Source organism: Lacerta agilis, chromosome 7 (genome assembly GCF_009819535.1).
Source record: "Lacerta agilis isolate rLacAgi1 chromosome 7, rLacAgi1.pri, whole genome shotgun sequence".
Lineage (NCBI taxonomy): Eukaryota > Metazoa > Chordata > Lepidosauria > Squamata > Lacertidae > Lacerta > Lacerta agilis.
In genome coordinates, this window is record NC_046318.1 from 26,679,563 (window position 1) to 26,694,354 (window position 14,792).

General features: G+C 41.6%; 1 protein-coding gene across 11 annotated transcripts; it reads left to right on the plus strand.

Moving 5' to 3' along the window:
- Positions 1-29: 29 nt before the first annotated feature.
- Positions 30-11,197, plus strand: LOC117049728 (tRNA selenocysteine 1-associated protein 1-like). 11 transcript variants are annotated; one of them, XM_033154601.1, is made up of 9 exons: positions 30-122; positions 1,623-1,794; positions 2,865-2,929; positions 3,875-3,951; positions 6,296-6,472; positions 7,369-7,488; positions 8,034-8,430; positions 9,023-9,065; positions 10,811-11,197. In XM_033154601.1, the coding sequence occupies exons 3-9, from the start codon at positions 2,918-2,920 to the stop codon at positions 10,945-10,947; spliced, it is 963 nt and encodes a 320-aa protein (XP_033010492.1). In that variant the 5' UTR covers positions 30-122; positions 1,623-1,794; positions 2,865-2,917; the 3' UTR covers positions 10,948-11,197. The 11 variants fall into 11 exon arrangements, with proteins under 11 accessions (XP_033010492.1, XP_033010488.1, XP_033010489.1 ...); XM_033154597.1 differs by lacking the exon at positions 3,875-3,951 and adding an exon at positions 4,044-4,168; XM_033154598.1 differs by lacking the exon at positions 3,875-3,951 and adding an exon at positions 4,047-4,168.
- Positions 11,198-14,792: the final 3,595 nt, after the last annotated feature.

Here is a 14,792-nt window from a genome sequence, read left to right on the forward strand (position 1 = left end):
CCAGGGCAGCCTTGGGCGGAAGTCGTCGAAGGAGAAGGAAGAAGGCGGGGCGGCGGCGGCGGAAGGGAGCGGTTGCGACATCCGAACTCCTCGTTATGGCGGCTCTCAGGAAGGCCGGAGACGTTAGTATCGGAGGTGCTGAGGGAGCGCGGGTGGCGCTGGTGGGTGGCGAGCGGGTGCTTCTCAGTCCTTAACGGCCTCTCTCCAGCGCTTCTGGGGGCGATTTTGAGGCTCCCCCGGCTCTTTTCGTGGAGTTTCTCCAGCCCCGCCCCTGTGAGGGAGGCCTCGGCGCGTGCTGGAGACTTCATCCCGCCCGCTCGCTGTTGGGTTAGCCCCTCACAAGGCTGCGCAATCCTGTGCGCGCTTAGTCTCTGCTATGCCGCTTGCAACTGACACCTGAACCTTGGGGGACTGGAGGATCGGGCTTTCTGCAAAAGCTTAGCCCAAGGCTTTCGTCTTAGACGTAGCCCGGTTGCACTGTCAAGCGTCGCTACGTGGAAAGTGAGCCGGATTGGATTAATGGGACTTAAAAACCCCAACAGGCGGGAATTGAAATGTAATTAAAGCGCCCCCCCACCCGTTTTAAAATCTTAAAAATCAAAGGAGACAGAGACGCCTTCTAGATAGTCAGATATATTTTGCTAGGCGAAATCAAATTTTCAGTTGAAAAACGAAGGGCCTGGTAAGGTTTCTTTTAAAAAATAAATAAATCACAGTACTTTATTACACAGGAGCATTTCTGTTGGGAAACACAACTTTTTGCCGCCCCCTTGCTTGAACGTGTTACAGAAAATTCGGGATCTACTTAATTTAAATTTAAAAGCATATTTTTTCAGAAATTATTTTCTGTTTTATATTTTGCCCAAACTACTAGGGTGCAATCAAAATCTATTAAACTCTTTATGAGTGTTTTTCACCTTCCTCCATGTGCCCCCCCCCCCAAATCTTGCTCTGAAATTAAACCCTGGAATTAATGTATGTTCCCGCAGCCTGTTGTGATGGCCACCAACCTGGATGCCTTTAAAAGAGGATTAGACAATTCATGGAGGGATAAGGCTATCAATAGCAACGAGCCAAATTAGCTTTGTTCTTTTTCTACTGTCTGGCAGTTCTGCGAATTGTTGTGTGCAGGTCTTGCTTTCAGGCTTCCCATGAATACCTGACTGTTCTCTGTAAGGACAGAATGCTGAAATAAGTGATCATTTGGCATGATTCAACAGGGCTTTTATTTTCTTATGAGAGGAAAGTGAAGTTCTGTTGCATTAACAGAAATTTATCTCACTGATGTGCAGATATAATGGGATGCAACACTTTGTGTTTCTCGCTTACCTATGGAATGTATTCTAAAGATTTATGTAAATACATGCTATGAACATGATCTTTGTGTGTAAGAATTATGTGGTGTGCTTTGTGTTTGGAAAAGTATCTTGGAAAAGAGTTTTGATCATTTCACTGAGACCCAGTTTAGCATACTCTCACCAAAGATTTGTAATACCAGTACAAAACAGCAAAAAGGTTCCCAGTTCTCCCTTAGGTGAAAATAAGTCCTATTGCTGTGAAACTGTTATCATGTGTCTCTAATTCTCTTTCTTTCTTTCTTTCTTTCTTTCTTTGTATTGTAGTGAAAACATAGGTTGTTTAACAATCTTGGAGGAAGAAAGTACCAAAAATAGTTGTGAATTCATAAGATACTTGGAACCTGAAATACATTGGATGACACCTTACTTTGGTACTCCCCATCTTCTGCATCCAGAGTTTTTTTTATTTGGCAGTTTGTGTAGTAGACACTGACTGGTAAGTTGAATAATCGTAAGTTGAAATTATTCAACTTGAAGAACTAGTTGTACAACATGTTATTTGCATGTTTTTAAAGATGCTATGTCGGTCAGCAATCTTGTAAGTAGAGCAATATATTAGCTTCCTGAATGCATATTTTACATTACTATTTTTGTATTGCTAATCTACAGATTTGGTGTCCTCTTGTACCTTGGGAACAAAGTTACCATTACAGTTTGACATACAATGTAGTACAGCCAATCTAATTTTGTCCTAATGTAGAAACTGCACATAAAGGGATAATTCATAACTATATTGCTTTGGTTAATTTGGCAAACACAGCATTTAAAAAAAAATAAAGTACACAGCATACCCTAAAAAAATTGGGCATGTGTTTTTCTTTGATTTTCAGGTTGGGAGGAGACTATACCCAGGTAGAGTTGCATTCATCTTGAAGCAACAAGTTTGCATTTTAGGGATGCTTCTTAATCTGGTACTTCTGTTAGACACTCATATTGGTTTGGTGGGTTTTCTCTAACTAGTATACTAGCTGTGTCCTCACCAGGAAAAGTCAAACTAGGCCTCATTCATGATTTTGTATTTTATTAATTGTAGTTTTATTCTGAGTTTCCTTAAGTACACTTCAGTGTTGAAAGTTGGTAGAGAAATGATTAATTTCATAAAGTTAATAAACCTTAAATGTTGTGGTAGACTATTCATTTTTAAAAAAGTATACTCTTCCATCAAATTGTTTTTCAATGTCAAGGCCATGATGTACAAAATCTAAACAAATTGGGAGATATTCTAACAGTGTCCAACTGCCAGCAAAAATTAGCTTCCACTCTCCAGTGTGACTTCTTCCTCTCCTCCCTCTTCACATGTCTGGAAAATCTGTTCCAGAGGGATGATGGATTTGGATTTCACCTGTAACTATTATTCTGCTTGGTCACTTGTATTCCTCAAGGAAGGAATCCCACAAAATCTAAGTGGTCAATAGGTTACATTTGCAGCAGTCCTGCAATTAAAGGCAGATTATTTTTCATTTTTTTAAAAAACTTATACATTTCTTTTCTTTTTTAAAAAAAAACAGCACCAAAAAGAGCAGCCGCAGCGTATTTTCTTCTGAAGATAGTTTTTAACAATGGCCAGCCAGGTAAGACCATTTTATGAGAATGACACCACATTAATAGTTCCTAAGGGGAAGACATTAGCCATGGTCAGAGCCATTGGCAAATGTCTAATTTAAGCAAGGATTTATGGGGGAGGAGTGGCGGTGGTGGTGGGTTTTAGCCCTATGCTTTCCTCAGATGAATTTCTGACAGATTGTTCTCCCCTGCTGTGGAATCCTTAATCACGTCAACTGAAGCAGCTTGGGGGCAGAACAAGAAGCTTTGCTTTCTGCACTGTTGCACAGTGAGATCTTGTGGTGGGACTTTCCTATAACACACACTATTTAGGATGCCTGAACTGGTGCGCTAGAAGTGAAATGATACCATCCATGTAAGTAAACCTTAAATGAAAATGTTGAATCTCTATCCCGATGGTGAGGGATGGTGAGGGATATTGCCTTTGTTATCTGGTCGACTGCCGCCTCCTTCCCTTCCCCTTTCCATATAACTGCCTCTGCTGGTTTCTTTTTTTGGATGTGGCATTTTTTCCCCACTTGCATGTTGCTAGTGTATAAACTTGACGTGAGCTCCTTTGGCTGCGCTTTAGATTCAGTCTACCCCAGACAGATGCCATGAAATAGTGGCCAATACCTGGCAGTGTTGATCAATATCTCAGAGAAGAGCCCAAGACCCCTTTTAGGTTAAAAATAAAAATTGGTGACCTGGCCCTGCATCTCATACACTGGACCTCTTTCTGCTGTAGCATCTCTGGGCAAGTCTTGGAGAGATCTAAAGCATGGTCCTGTTGTAAAAGCAAGTCTTAAATTTCATGCTTGGTCAGCCTCTAATGGTTAACTTTTTTTTTAAATTAAGGAAACCGAGGGGAGTCAAAATGTTGGCGTGAAAAGCAGTTACTCCTATAGCCAGCTTGACCAAGTCAGGGGAATATGGCTTTTCATACAATCCTTTGGCTCTGTTATTTTTGCCAGGCATTTTCCCCAGAGGCTGCTTTCCCTCATGGGAGGCGGAGGGAGAGATGGGACCCCAGGCTTCTGTCAAGGGAAAGGTGAATATGGGGAAATCACCAAGGTGGTGATCGGGAGAGGGAGGGAGGCATTTAATTGAGATGAAATACTGTATAACTGTTTTTCATTCTAGCAGGATACAGTGGGAAAGGCCAAAAAAGAAAGCCTGCCTCTGTGGTGGAGATCCCCCCACAAAAAACGGAAGAAAAAGAGTAAAGCAAGAGCAGGAAGACCAGATTTTACTAGTATTCCAAGCAGGTGAAGAAACCTTGAAACTGACAAGAAAAAAGCCGGCTCTTGTCCATATAATAGTATTTAAATCAAATAGCACGAAATTAACAAAAAACAACTCATTGGGCTGTTCTGCAAAAAATATTTTGTAAAGTTACATAAAGAAATAATCCAGTTTTAATGGAGCTGTTTATTTAGTAGCTTTCAAAGGCCCAGTGGATATGAACTTGTAATTAAAGTGAAACAAGTTAAAAGGCTTCAGGCAACAGTTCCAAGACTATCGGGAGAATTCTGTGTTCAGCATGAAAGCTGATACATCTGATGGTAGACATCCAGAATATACACAAGTATTGTACCCTGTTGGTTTGTTCCCTGCTTCTCAAAAGGTTTTCTGATTATGCTTTCTCAGTGTCATTTAAGATCTGCTTTAACTTTTGTACCATGTTTACCTTTTAATGCTTAAGGTTTTGCCATGTACTGTATTCATCTTGGAAGGCACATGTTGAATAAAATCACAACAGCCATCTCAGTGGCTAGAAAGGCAGTAAACGTACCTTGGCACTACACAGTATTAATAGCTTTACACTTTGGATATAAATTTGAAGCCCACCTCACCGTGGGATATTGACAAGCCCCATTCATTTCCACAAATTCAGTTTTATTTTTAATGAGGTCAGAACAAGAGAGAATCTGATCTGTAATTAGAGCCAAACTACATTATGATAATGTTGTCCACAGTTAGTTAAATAGTTGCAACTGGTGTCCATTTGTCAGGATAACTATAAAGCTATTTGAAGGTTCTTTCATACTTTGCTTTTGACTAATATATGTAGGTACGATATATGTAAAGTCTATTGGCATTCTCTGATAAATGTTGCTGGAAAAAGGGCTGCACAATTTTTTTTAGAATATCTATCCCCCACTTGCTCAAAGCAACGCATGCTGAATATTACAGCATTTTGGGGAGTTTGCTTAATCTGATCCACGCTTGCTAATGTTAATGATATTTCCGTCATGTTCATTCTCCCTATTTCTTGCTTCAGTTTAACCATTCTAAACTGGGAATATGAATGTAGAGTTTAGGATTAGAGTTCTAGAGCTAGAAGAAGCAGAATCATAGGTCCAACTTTTTTCTGCTTATGCAAGATTTCCTAGATATCGGCCCTCTTTATATATTACCCAGATAGTGCTGTGCCGCTAACGGAGAACATGAAAGGCACTTACAGAGCAGAAGGCTCCACATGATTCAAGCCACAGCTATGGGAGAACGCAGTAGTAATAACAAAATAGATAGAATTAATAACTAGTTCGAGCTGCAGAAAAAACTTCCTTAATTTTAGTTCTTTTCTGCATCAGTTGAATATGTGCCTCTGCTTGGCCATATAAGTTGAATCACATTCTTTTGTAAGCTTGATGGTCTCTTGATGGCAATGAGGTAACAGTGAAGAAAATAAAGGACTGGATTTAATTACCCCTTCTGGTAGTGGAAGCCTCCCGTTAGTGCATCATGGCTGCTCCCCCGTGCCTTCCCTAAATCCTCTCTGGAGGGTCTGGAGAACCCCCAGAGCAGCACATGGCAAGAGGATAGTGTAGCTTGCCCAGCAAAACACATATAAATGCTTGTGCTGACAGAACATTCTCTTTGGTGCTAAAGTGAATTCCACCCAAAATATTGACTATTTTCTCTCATGGACGCTAGCAGGGTTGCTTTGGACTAAGAGCTTTGAGAACTGCCATCTTGAATCCGTAAGCAGAGAAGGCTAATAACCCACAAGCTGCTTAAAAGTACTGCTTAACTTTATTTTGGAGGAGGCAATTGACCTCTTTCATGGATTTTATAGTATAGTAAATATTTTTCATGGGTGGTTTGGAAAGGTGGTTTGTGTTGTGGTATCAGCCTCTCGGACAGTTTGGTCTGAAGCAGAGTTTCAGAAAAGTGGTTTGAGGATTGTTGCTCAGACATGATCAAGATAATTGCTTCTGTGCATGGTGCCCGTGAATGCACCATGGACAAGGACAAACAAGTATTGGCTGGATCAATCCTAGGTAGGTATTTGAGTGGCATACACTCTGGAAAGTAACCTAGTGGATACAGGGCCCTGAGGCTTTTACTGCAAGACTACTAATTGCATTTTTTCTTTAAATTTCTTGCAGGCCAGAATTTCCAAGGCAAGAATTTGTTAGGCCAGAATTTACAAGGCCAGAATTTGCGATATTTGTAGGAGAGTTAACTCCCGAGGTGGATGATTTCTTGCTATATGACTACTTTTTCAAAAGGTATCCATCTTCTGTAGACTGCAAAGTGGCCACAGATCTGCTGGGCTATTCCAGGTAATTTATTACAGATCAAAAAGCATTGGTGGTAAACAATGTACAACTGAGGCGCTTAAAAGCTTTTCAGAGTGAGCTCTGCATATCAAGAAATAAATGTGCAATCTCCAATAAGAAGAGAGAAGATAGACTAATGGTGTTCAGTCTTTCGTAGTGTGAACCTGGTATCTCAATGGAAAAGTAGCATGTTTGGGAGGGAAAGTCAGTGACTGCTTACACTTACATAGAGTGGTCTGCTGTAGTTTGAGAAACCTGATAGGATCCTGATTTAATGTCATAGCTCTATACGATCATATAACCAACGAGAGTAGTTTCTTGAACTATTTATGAAGTTGCATATCTTAAGTGCACATGTTGCATTTAATAAGGAAAGGAAGATAACATTAATCAAAATCAAGTGTAAAGAGAAAGGTAAGAAGTCTCCATTTTACAGATGGCAAAAAGAAGTAGTCTGCAGCTAACTTTTTTGGAATGGAATTTATTTGACTGACCATTGGAAATTTAGGCATCCTCTAATGATGCAGTAACAAAAATTTTGGATGTCATTTCATGACCAGTGACTTGCTTAGATAATATTGAACTTAGTAAGCATGAAGATCCTAAGAAAAAACATGATTGTTAGAGGCTAAGTAATTTCAGTTTATGCTGGTGTTAGGGTTTGATACAATTTGAAATAAATAGCATTCTGATTTATTTCGTCAAACCCTAACAAATCATTCTGAAAAAGATGTACATTCCTGGAGGGATATCCCAGAAGTATGGTGAGCACCTAGGGAAAGAAATGGTAAACTTGATGAGTTGCAGCACTAAATTGCTGAATTGAATATTAATGGAATGTTTTCTGTTTCTTTGCCAGTGTTAGAACATGTACTAAAATGTATATTAAAACTATTTAGGGGTTATGGCTTTGTCCGGTTTTCTGAAGAAGGTGATATGATGAGAGCATTGCAAGATTGTCAGAATGCGCCTGGTCTAGGTGGAAAACGAATCCGATTGACTTTAGGGATTTCTAAAAGGTAACTCGTGAAATTTACTAATTTACTAATCTCTTACAAACACATCATTTGTATATGATTACTCTGAAGCCTAGGGTTATTTTTGTTTTGTTTTTGCATAATTGTAAACATCTTTGTGCTTTTCTTTCTAATAATCAACATAATTATTACCATATAAACAGCCAGGCCATGATTCTGCTTCCTCCTCCACCTCCTCCTCCTCCTCCTTCTTCAGGGTTTCCGCTTGCTCAATAGGACTTCCCCCCTTTTTCTCCCTCTGTGTACTCCATGCACCTTCCCCAAATCTGTTCCAGTGAGTTGGAGGAACCCCAGTACAAATTGGGGGCATGGGGAATTAGGAGGGAGAGAATGTTCCATTGCACTAGGAAAAATCCTTGAACAGATGGAAGGAGAGACCTAGCACTATGATACCACCCTGTATTCAGGTTAACTTTTTCTAGGGAATTTGGTTTTTGCTAGACTTTTTGCTGGACTTTCCATGGCGTGATTGGTTTTATTTCATGATTTAGATAACTTGTACTTTTTTTTTTGGCTTTGTGTTTTAGATTGAAAGCAGAATTTCAGCGGTACCAGCCCTATAGTTATAATGATTATTATCAAGACTATCAAAACTACTACCGCCAGTGTAATTATGATAGAAACGAACGCTTTGATCGCTATGAACGCGGTGACCGTTTTGAACGAGGTAACCGTTTTGGGGACCGTTTTCCTGAACGTTACCCTGAACAGTTTGGGGACCGTTTTCCTGAACGTTATGCTGAGCGCTTTGGTTCCCGTATTGCCGACCGCTACGGTGACTACCCTGAATATGCAGAATATAATGCTGAATATGGAGATTATAATGCTGAATATAATGACTACAACTACAGCTATGCATCTTACGAAAGGATGCAACCGTCCGGAAATATGGGACAGCAAACTATGAATCCAGCTGTATTTCAGGTATCCACTTGAGCATACTTACAACTGAAGATTGCTTTTTTACAAGGTCATAGGTAGAAATAATAACTATATACCTTAAATATGGCTGTTGGGTGCTTTTTAATATCTATCAATAATACAATAATTGTAAACCTGTGCTGTTTTAAAACACAGGCAGTGAGAGGGCTGGCTGAACTAGGACTAGGCTTTAAGAACTTCTGTAACCAATAGTATAGAGGTTTACTCTGAAGTATTGTCCAGTTCAGTGAGACTTTGTCCAAAGCCATATAGGATTATAGCTAAATTCATGTATCAAGTTTCTGCTTGATTCATTTCTTTAACTGATTGTCATTATTTCACATGAGTAAGATTCAGATGAGAGGAACCCTTGGAGTTTGTCCATCATTATACTGAAATGCAGTAAATTCAAAATATAGCTCAGCTCAGTTGCATTAAATCACTAACTTTATGTCACTTTAAAGTAAAAAGGGGTAGAGGAAGAAGCTGAGGATCAAGTTACAATGTTTATAGCAATTGTGCTTTAACTCTTCCTTTTTCAAAAACAGCAGATGTTTTTTCTTTAGAGAAATGATTCAAGTTTTTCCTCCCCCAGGAGACCTCTACTATGGTTATGAATGATGATCTAATAACAGAAGGTAATTTTGATATTATTAGTACATGCAAGTGGACTTTGATGCTCATCTTAGTTAGGCAAGATCCAACATTGTGCCAGCAGTTGCAATGGAATTCTTCTTCCTTATCTCCCTCTGCAGCCCCTGTACCCCATGTCTGCTCCAGAGGGTCCCTCAACCCTCAAGCAGATTTTGGGGGTATGCAAGGGGGTGGGGAGGAAGGGTAAGTCTCACTGCAAGTGGAAATAACAATTGGATGTTGCCCCCTCCCCTTTTTTCATTCTGCAAAATGTACTGGTCTCCAAAGAAAAACTCTGAAATGTTGTTTTACAACAGGAGTGGGAAACTACTGTGGATCAAAGTGGTCCATTAGGCCAGGGGTCGGCAAACTATGGCCCGGGGGCCGGATGCGGCCCCCAGACTCATAAATCCAGTCTGTGGACCCTGGCGCCAGCTTGGTCAGTCGCCGCGCACTGCAGACATCTCAACATGCACGGACTGACTTCCACAATGCTGGCATGACTTCTGGGTGGGTGGTAACACTGGTGTGGCTTCAGATTGGCTGCAGGAAGCTTCTGCAGCCAATCCGAAGCCTTGCTGCCCACGCGCTGAGGTAAACCCGCCGCGGCCATGGATGGAGAGGCCAGTGGGTGGCGGGTCTCATTGTCACGGGCGCTGCTTGGGAGCTCTGCAGGGACAGGCCAGTGGAGCGGCTGCTGCTTGTCAACAATGTCAGTGAGCGGGTAGCGCCAAGGCGCTCCTGAGTGCATGCTGAGTGCGTTCCTCCTCCAGGTCCAAAGGCAGCTGCGGGACCAGCTTGCAGGGTATTTATATTTTTCAAAATATAGTCCAGCCCCCCACAAGGTCTGAGGGACAGTGGACCACTCCCCTGATGAAAACGTTTGCTGACCTCTGATTTAGGCCCTTGGCCTAGGGAATTTTCCCAGGCTATGTACTGTCCTTGAGTGTTTTTTGCCTGGTTGTAATGTGTTCTTGAACTGTGGTGATGTCTCTTATCTGGACACAGGATGGAGAGATGTGTGATGGGCATGGGAACCTCTGGCTTTTGCATAGCTGGAAAGTAGCGTGCTGTAGTGTCATTTTTGTTGCTCCATCGCCATTGTTTGCCTTTTGCCACGCTAGCACTATTTAGTCCTAGGGAGGTTATCCTTGAGGGAATGCAGCCCTCAGATTGAAACAGATTCCCCACTCCAGCCTGATAAACACAATCCTTTGCATTCATGCTTTGAAATAAGTTTAACAGGACTTGCTCCAGGTACGGTAAGTTTGTATAGCACTGCAGCCAAGCATTGTTGGAAATTTACTGAATATGAGCATCATAAAAATAAGAAAGCATTCTTGTAGAATTTTTCTTCAGCAATGTAGCTACAGCAGGATACAACATAATATGCAAATGTAGCATTCTTTACATAACTTTGTTAAAAAGTATTCTGGTATACATGTGGAAGCCCACTGCTATTTTAAAGATAACTCTGAATTTTGTTCAGTGTTGAGAAAATCCTGTTTATCCCTTTTATGGGATAACATAACACAAATTACACAAAAGTTATTAATAAGTAAAGAATCTGAAAATTAAACTCTTTAAAAATCATTTTATGCAGCTTTTGATAAGAATGCATTCTGTACTTTAAGCTGTTCTGTAAAAAAAATCACAACAGAAGAAAATGGACAGAGAACACTGGTTTTTTTCTGTATAGTAGCTGTTTTACTTGATTCCTTGCTCACTGATGTTTTGTTTGCTTAAACAGATCCACAGCTCAACATAGACGTTCACAGAATGAACAGAGAATTTATGGTGAGAAGTGAAGAACTCTTTGACACACTTATGAGCTGTCATTGGCAACCTCTGGATACGGTCACCTCAGAGATCCCTACTGCTTTCTAAAAGTGTCTTATGTTAACACCATAGCATGACTATTATGACCAAGGTGCTAAATTGACATTTCTTCAACATTACTTTGGATCCTAAGTTTTTAAGCACGGTGTTGGATTTTGTTTTGCTATGCTTTGATGGCCTTTGTCATTTTTGTTCATCACCCAGTATCTTGAAATCATGTAAATATTCTGGAAATGTAAAGAGTTAGTCTAAAGGTAGACTTGCTTATGTAAATAATAAAACTTTGTTTCTGCAAACATGTCAGTTGGAACCTGTCATTTTTACTTTACTAAGTATGTGATCTAGTTTCCAAAATGTAGGGTTGGGGCTTCTGTGGGTGTGGTCCTTTTACCTGGCTGGTCAAGATTGGTGACAGTGCTGAACTAGATGGACCTTAGGTCTTTGATTTATTTTGTTGCTGTTGTGTAGTTTTCATGAGCTTTCCTAATGAAGTAAGCAAATGCATTATTTGTTGAGTAAGAACAAAGGGCAGTGTAGTCCCATACTGTCTCCGGGGTGGCTGACCAGATTCTAGGGCAAAATTTACAAGCAGGTCCTGATGATAACTGTTGCCCATTAGTCCACATACTAACCAGAGTTGGGCTACCTTTTCAACATGAAAATCCCATTGGCTAGCTGATACAGTTTTAAATGAACCTTCGTGATTTCACCATTCATTCAAGAGTAAGCAGTTGTGTGTTTGTGGAAGTGAATCTGCCAGTAAAGTTCAAAAGCCAAGGGATGAAAAAAATATTCACATTGCAGGCCTATACCCACCTTGGGAGTAAGACTCCTTTATTCTTAATTGTGAGAAGATGAGATTTGAGTGGAGCAGTTTTCCTTGTTCCTCTGCAAAAATACAAAGTGACACTGTTCCTGAGGCCATACTTATCAACTTGTCTTGGGGCTTGTGCTCATTATACAAAGTACCTCCCACCCCCACCCCCCAAAAAGTATGCAAATGCCACATATCAAAGCAGGCTGGAATTTATTTTTTTCTTTTTAAGTTTTTCAGAGGGATAATGAATACTTTATAATAAGGGTTGAGGAAGATGTGGCCCTGGCCAGAATAGCTGGTGAGTCCAACAGCTGGAGGAACATAGGTTCCCCATTCAAGATTTAAGTTATTCTTGGCTTCATACAACTCTTACAAGATCTCCAATTTTTGCAATGTGAGGGAGATGATTGAATTTAATTAACTGGTAGGCATTTATGCTAATAGGTGTCCATGGTGTTACTTACCCGTGTGTAATGTTAAATGTGTAGTTGTTGCCTTAGGAAAATATGCATTGCTGCATATCCTTAGTTAAGGTGTATAATGAGAGTTCTTTCTGCTCGATGTTATGGTTGAAACTTTGCTTACAGTGGAAAGCCAATCCTCTGCATGTTTATGGACAAGCCATAAACATGCAGAGGATTGGGCTACATACATGTTTCAGTGCAATCCTATGCATCTCATGTTCCCTTATGGTTTACTTCCAGCAACTATCAATAACCAATCCTAACTCATTAGTTTTGCCACAAGTTTCCCTTAATAATAAAAGCAGAGTTCTCTTAATCCTTTTCCAGTGGGACAGCTCTTCTATAGAGCACAGCTCTGCAGTGACATGGATTTAAAGGACTGAATCTATTCAAAATCAATACTTGAGAACATTTCAGGTACTAAATGGTAAACCAGCCTTCCTGTTACAAACGGAAGCAAGATACTATCTTTAACAAGATAGTAGCTTATTGGATCCAGTTGTCCTGTGGGGAGAGAAACTTTCCAAATTAGCACTGTTAAGTAATTCAGATAGTGGCTGGGTTAAATCAGCCCATAATTTGATAGCTGCAATAGATTCTCACTCTGAATTTTTGCTAACTCGAGGAGAAAAGAGCTTTAGATTAGATTTCCATGAACGGATGACAGAAAATACAGAAAACCGCTCTCTTTTTAAGCATACAATGTTATCTTAAGTTGCAAACCACTATCCTAATGGAATGTTGTTTCTCCAACCAGAAGCACTTGGAACTAGTTCTTCTTGAGACTGGTGGTTAGGAACTCCATCCCAGCATGTACCGGTATAACCAAACTTGCATATCCAAATGTCAGAGAGGAATTACCTTTGCAAGAATTAACAAATTTCTTTCTATTGTTACATTAGGGTGGTTCAGAGGGATTCCTTTATAAGAGTGCTGGTATCTGTGGAAAGTGTGGATTACATAGCACTGCAGTGTCTATAGTTGTCTTAAGACAAATTCATAGCAAGTTAAGGTTTGGGGACCAAAGGGATGGAAGAGGATAGAATATACTGGTCTTTCTGCTGACAAACCAAACCCACAGGATCATAATTGATTTAGCTAGCTGCCTAGGAGCAACTATCAAATAAAAAGGAATGAGCCAAATCTTAGTGGTTGACAGCTAGCCACAATTTAGAACAATGAAACGGCAGAGAACAAAAGCAACGGGATTGCTAACTGCAGTACAAATTTTAAACGATAGCATTTCACTTATTTTATTAGTGCTGTTTTAAGTGTCAAAGGTAGAATGTGCTGTTTTGATTTGTTTCACGTGCAGTGATTATTTTTTGTATACGGTAATTCAGATGGCCTTTAACTAAATAAAGGTTTGGTATACAGTTTTCATGTTCCAGTAGAACTTATTTGTTTAGGTTCACAGGGCCTTTAACAATTCTGCTAATAATTGTACCGAGTTTTTAAATTCTTTAATGTGTTACATGACTCAAAGGATATACCGGTAATCCAATCCACATGAAACACTCTTACTGTCTAACCAAGAAGTTAAATAATCGGTTTTCTAGAAGCCAGTGGAGCTTATGTTTGCCTGCGTTAAAGCTGTCTTGCTTTTCTCCTACAGCAAAATTGGAGGTTAAACAGATTTGCCAGTTTGAGAGCTTTATGCCAGACTACAAAAAGCCCTTGCTGAACTCTCCCTCTGCAGTGAGTGGGGTTTAAATGTGCTCCTGCTGAATCGTCCTCTTGGTTCTGACCTACTGGGGGTGCAAAGCAAGAACTACAAAGGTGTCCAGTCTGGAATCGAAAACCGCTGGGGGGGGGGGGGGTCAAACAGGCCCAACCGCCCTTCCAAGGTTAGGTCCCACCCCCCAACCGTAGCGGTAAGGACTGGCCGTAATCTCCGGCCCTTTAAGGGTTAAAAAAGGCGCCTTGGAATCATTTTCATTCCAGAATAGCGAGTTCCGGCCTTCGCTGCGGCATATATCGCGAGATTCTGTGGCGCATCAATGCGTCAGATCGGCAACCACCCCGCGAGAGGGCGGAGTGTGTCCATGCTCTCTGCGCAGCCTCGGCTTTCCAAAACTACATTTCCCGTGGGCGCACATGGGCCGTCCGCTGGCGACTGGAATGAGGCAGGATGGCGGGTCGCGCGGTTTGGTGACGCCAAGCTGTCCGGGCGGTTGTCCTCTGGTTGGTTGGTCGGAAGGAAAGGAAGGAGGGGGAGAATCTCGGGCGGGCTAGACGGTGACGGTGTTGGTGGAGGGGGTGGGAGAGAGGGTAGGAAAGGGAGGGGGAAGTGGAGCGGCTAGGGACGGCCTTGGCGCGCGCGCGCGCGCTAGCCAGGGAGTGAGAGAGGGAGGCAGGCATCCTGTGAGGGCGCGAGGCAGGCCGCGCGGCGCGGGGCATCGCCATAGAGACAGTGACAGCACAGAACGGGATTGGGGCCAGGGGTGGGGGCAAAGAGGAGCGGGAGGGAGGGAAGAAGCGTGAGTGGGGAGGTAAAGCGCGCGCGCGGGCGCGCGCACAGGGGGTGGCCGGGCTAGGCCGGGCCTCTCTGTTTGCGCCGTGCGTGCGTGCGTGTGGGTTGTGGGTGGGTGGGTGGGAGGCCGGCAAGGCTC

What these genes read in the sequence shown, in the direction of transcription:
- LOC117049728 (XM_033154592.1), top strand. Translation starts at nt 3,922, where the DNA reads ATGGGACCCCAGGCTTCTGTCAAGGGAAAG. An exon ending in TTTACTAGTATTCCAAGCAG is followed by an intron (nt 4,169 to 6,295) that starts GTGAAGAAACCT and finishes AATTTCTTGCAG; the next exon opens with GCCAGAATTTCCAAGGCAAG. An exon ending in TGATGATCTAATAACAGAAG is followed by an intron (nt 9,066 to 10,810) that starts GTAATTTTGATA and finishes TTGCTTAAACAG; the next exon opens with ATCCACAGCTCAACATAGAC.